The following is a 5008-nucleotide window of genomic DNA, read 5'->3' as shown; positions in this document are numbered from 1 at the left end:
GGAGTGTCTGGTATAGAAATCACCAGCTAGTTAGTGAATGGCCTCTACTAACTGGGACCACGCCCATAAAGCAGACCTATAGTAGAAGTGCCAAATTATGGTAATAAGAAGCATCATTTGTTTACTGTTTGAACTCATTACTTAACACATAAAGCCACAATCCATAGAATCCATCCTCATACTATGTACAAAGACTATTATCTGCATAGTATAGGTTTACGGTATGCTATTAACAGGCAACCATTTCCCATCATAAAATCATGTAAGATATGCATCTCCTAAATGGTGGAACTAACTAGATTACTCAAATCCTGTTTGCAGCACAGCTAATGGGGTGGGGTGGCAGGGGAATAGGGCCTGTGATGGCGGCCATGTTTGTCTGAAATGATACCCGCCAGGCTTTTTCCCCACCACTGTTCTCCGAGAGATAAATCCCTGTTGCACTTAGTATTCATCCATTTTTAATGCAGGGCCCCATCTGGAAAAAGACAGGGAGGAAGAGAGGAGAGGAGAGGGAGAGAGGGAATGGAGAGGGCTGAGAGGTGTGGATGGCTGTGCTCAAGGCTTCACAACAGTCCCCAAGTGCTTACTGTAATGTCTGCCTTCTGAATTCCCCTTTTCTCAAAATGGGTCCAGAAGTTATGGGCTGCTAGCTCCTACCATTCCAGAAATAGAAGGTGGAGAGGCTAGGAGAGGGGGGAGTTATTCAATAGTCTTCAGTGCAAACATGATCCGTGTTGAATGGGGAGGCACACAGGCTTGGACATTCCAGAGTGGGCAGCCTTCATAAACAAGGGCAAGTGCTTGGAACAACCGTGGGGCTTTGTTCGTCCAGCTGAGATTGGCTCTCAAGCAGAGACACTTTGACTTCTAGAGCCGAGGAAGATAGCTCCCCCCATCTGTTGAAGTATGGACTTTAAAGTTGTGTGGGCTGAAACAATGACAGATAGGGCCAAGAATATGTGTAACCTTTAATGGTATTTTCAAGCCTACATTGAATATCTAGCAATAGCAATAGCATACTGTTTATGTAAACTGGTGAATGAGGTATATGTCTATCAAGTTGATCAATGAAATCAAGGCATGAGCTAAAATATTTGATGAGATGTTTATTTCTCTAATTAATTCATATCATTTTATTCTGCACAGGCAGCATACATGGAAATTGTGGTAAAATACAAATAACAAAGTTCAACAGTGTTAATTTTCTAATTTCATTTAATCAGAAACCTTATATTAAAAGTGGCAATTTGTGAATGGTTTTCAATAGATTCCATCCTCTTGCACACACCCTCAAGAATGTAACATTGAACAATTAAATTTAAAATGTACGGATATCACTATGCACAGACCATCATCTTTTTGGCGAGGAATGCTTGAAGCTTATTGGAAATTCACTTTTGTCATGTTTGAATGCAGGAAAAAAAAATACAATTATGTTATACAAAGATCAAAAATACTATTAAAAACCCCTTATTATAAATGGCAGCACTATATTAATAAACTGCTGTTGACATTTTACATGTAAGTACAAAATCCTGTTGAGGTAGAACCCTCTGAAGTCACTTGAAATGTTAAAATGCTGAATAAACGTCACTCAACTTTATATACAATACTCTCTTCCTCACTTCACTTCACTAAAATTGTATAATCCTTTGGTAAACATAACTGTCAGAAATGTGCAGTCCTGCAACTGACAACTTTCCATCGTACATTCACAATAGTTTTGCATCTTTTTGGATTTATTCAGGGAAATAATGCAAAAAGGGGCTAATACATTGGTTTTTAGAAAAGCTTGTTTAATAACATTCATTTGCGCTATCCAACTATTTTCTCAATGTGAATTGTCCTCCTGACTCCACCATTGCAGAGCACTCCTTGAATCCCCAGTGCAGTCCTCTGTTGGTGACTTTTTGGGGGTAGACCAAACAAACAAAAAACATGTCATTGTTGATAAAAGAAGACTGCATGAAAGAGATACCTACAAGCAATTATATCCAGTGTGTTACCCTCTCTTGGTAATGTAAACATCAAGGGTATCTCTTATTTGGGTCATGATTATTCATAATCCTGGGTGATGAAACCAACTGCTGTGTGACATGGGGGATGAAAGTCATTTGGCTTGGCTATTATTGACTATGAAGTTACACAGAAAATACCAGGCCATAACAGAGACTTCATTGTCTTGATTTTTTTTCATGCTACAGATATTAAATCAGAGCAAGTTTAAAACTGTGTTGTGGAGTAGCAGACAGGAGAGTGGGCCTCAAAGTACCATACCTTGTTTTACAGACATCTTGAATGGAAATTGCTTTCATTCATGAACATTCTGAGCTTGTTTAATAGCATACACAACTTTGGTTTTCAAAGACAAAAGAAATAGCTAGTAGGCTAAGCTTACAGTAAAACTTACTGGCAACATGACAATCACACCCTCACGCCCTGCTAAATCCATGTTCCCCGCAAAACACTCAGCATTTATTCACACATTGTGATTATGAATATAGGTCAATTTAAATGAACACTCAAATAGCTAAACACTATCAGAAAATAAATTCAATGTATAACGAATAAAATAATCTATGTGAATAAAGCAACTATAAAAATATAAGAGATTTTGGAAAAAGAATAACATCGGTATATTTTTTTGTTTACGAAATCATGTAGCCTTAGCAGTTAGGACTGGGATATGCTATAGCCGCAATCGAAACAGTCATCTGAAAATTGTTCAGTGCAATTCAATGTACTTTCTTTGCTCGTGTAAAAATCTATCTCTAGAATATTTTCATTCGTTTACCACCCACTGCCCTCCCTCCCTTTAATGGTCGCTGGGCTGGTTGATCTTTGGAGAGGGGACAGTACTTAATTGTGTGCGCATTATCACCATTGGCGCTACAAAGAGGGCATGTATAAGCCCGAAGAATGGGGCACACCACCCTCCCGTCCGGTGTCTTCAGAACGTGGGAGCCATACACCTCCTCCGGCGCACCGTTATTCCTGCAGAAGACACAGATTTTGGGCTCCTGTTTATTCCTCGACGTTGGCTTGCGCATCTTCCTCTCCACTCCGAACAGGTCAAATCCTGCAAAGCTTCCCCCGAAGCCCAAGTCCCGGTCTTGTAGTGGGACACCACCGATTTGGTTTTGGAATGGGCTCAGAATTGAAAAGCGCTCCTTCAAGTCCAGGATGGAGGTAGGCAGGGGGCTCACAGATGGACAACAGCAATCCAGGTGTCCGCCTTCACCACTGCCCGAGATTACGCACGCACATGCTGGGGAGTCATCCAAACCCAGTGTTGCTTTCAGGGACTCGGTGATGGAGTTTGGGCTTTCGGGCATCATGTGCTTGTTATTCTTCGTGACCAACGTCGACAGACCCAGATAGTCGTTCCAAAAATTAAATGTATAGTCATATGGGTTGCGCGCACTCAAATAGTTATGATTGAGAAAATCCATGATAGCTTCTCGTTTCTATGCACAAACACCAATATAATCCTCAAAATTTACTGCCAGAGTTCGTTTCCAGGGCGGTTGGTGAACTGTGGACTGCTCCAGTCTTCTTGTGTAAAACGCTTGTACAACAGGCTTGCTGTTTATAAGGAGTCAGGGAAAGCTGAAAGGAGGGCGGGGCTCTCTTCTCAAAACAAGTTTATGATCAGGTTGAAGCGCAGTCTTTCTCTTCAAGGGTAGGTTTGGGAAGCGCGAAACAAATCCAATATGGTCCGAACTGGCAGAGGTTGGTTGGAAAACACCCTCATATCATAATCACATAGCATAGCCTACACAGAAATATACTATTGATTTCGCCGTTTTTTAAATGGTTGCATTACGCACCAGTCATCTCTGTTCAGAGCAGTGAACGCCAGTACGTACACCCGTAGCTTTACGGTAGGGAAGGATTTCGGGCAGCACGGTATTAATAGTCTACATTGGGGATAGGGAGATCATTGTGGGTACGATGTCAAAGCCTACTCAAATAGCTTGCATACACATGTCTGTGCGCATTTCTGGTGCACACTTGAACCCTTTCAAGACCATGCATGCATACACGCCCTTTGTTCCTAGAGCACCCTCTCTACCACAGTGATACAACATTTCCCACCTGACCCTTGTCATATCACTGAGAATTTCACATAGGCAATGAGCTGGATACTATGATAACAACAGCAATGTCATACCATTTTCTATTATATGTAGGCTTATGTCCATACTATGTCGTTAGATATAAGGTTAGCCAATTTGAACTTTCACTGGATGGATGGATGTAGTGACTATGATATACTGTAACACTTATGATTAACCAAGTTGGCATGAGGTCTTCCCCACAGCAAATTACACTATTAGAATTAAATTATACATATTTGTCACTGATATCATGATTATCCCCATTTAGTAGACCTACAGTGTATTTTGGAAGGGTAGTGGTGGTTTCGTAGGTTATATTGCAGACTACTGTGCTTGTCATACTGTAGGTTGTCAGTAGATTTACTTTGGTATTCCCCTTTTAGAGTGTTCCTGCTGTGGCTTTGGCATTGTGTGAAAAACCTCCTCCGTCAAGCCACATTGTTCTACAAGCTGAGGGCTGAATGAAGGCAAACTGTGTTGCCCTTTAAGCTACCCTCTCCAATCCCCCCCTCCCTGAGTACAGAGCCCTAATGATCACAGATAAATGTCACTCACATTTATACAGTGGCATAGCCCTCATTTGCATATTTGACTATATTCAAGCAACAAAGAGAGGGGGACGGGGAGGCAGGAGCATATACAGAGTTGACAAGGTGCATGCAGGGAAAATGATGGATCCGCAAAACACAAAAGTCTCAGAATAGAATCTCATCCTCCATTGTAACTTTAGCTTATGGATCGAACAAAATGGAACAGAGATACAGGTGTAAATTGGAAAGTACACAAGTGGAATGAATAACGTGAAAGTATAATGGAAGACAGGGTATAATGGGATATATAGGCAGAGGGTATTGGATTTAGGCTAGCTCTCTCACGGGCCAGTA

At 41.2% G+C, this 5008-nt stretch overlaps 1 protein-coding gene across 1 annotated transcript; it reads right to left on the bottom strand.

The window, feature by feature from the left end:
• Nucleotides 1-1094: 1094 nt before the first annotated feature.
• On the bottom strand, nt 1095-3583 carry LOC112256309 (nanos homolog 1). The gene has a single exon (XM_024429466.2). It carries the CDS (start codon nt 3453-3455, stop codon nt 2775-2777), a length of 681 nt encoding a protein of 226 aa, XP_024285234.1. The 5' UTR covers nt 3456-3583; the 3' UTR covers nt 1095-2774.
• Nucleotides 3584-5008: the final 1425 nt, after the last annotated feature.

This window comes from Oncorhynchus tshawytscha, linkage group LG08 (assembly GCF_018296145.1).
Source record: "Oncorhynchus tshawytscha isolate Ot180627B linkage group LG08, Otsh_v2.0, whole genome shotgun sequence".
NCBI classification, from domain to species: Eukaryota; Metazoa; Chordata; class Actinopteri; order Salmoniformes; family Salmonidae; genus Oncorhynchus; species Oncorhynchus tshawytscha.
This window is presented reverse-complemented; position numbering and strand designations above follow the sequence as displayed.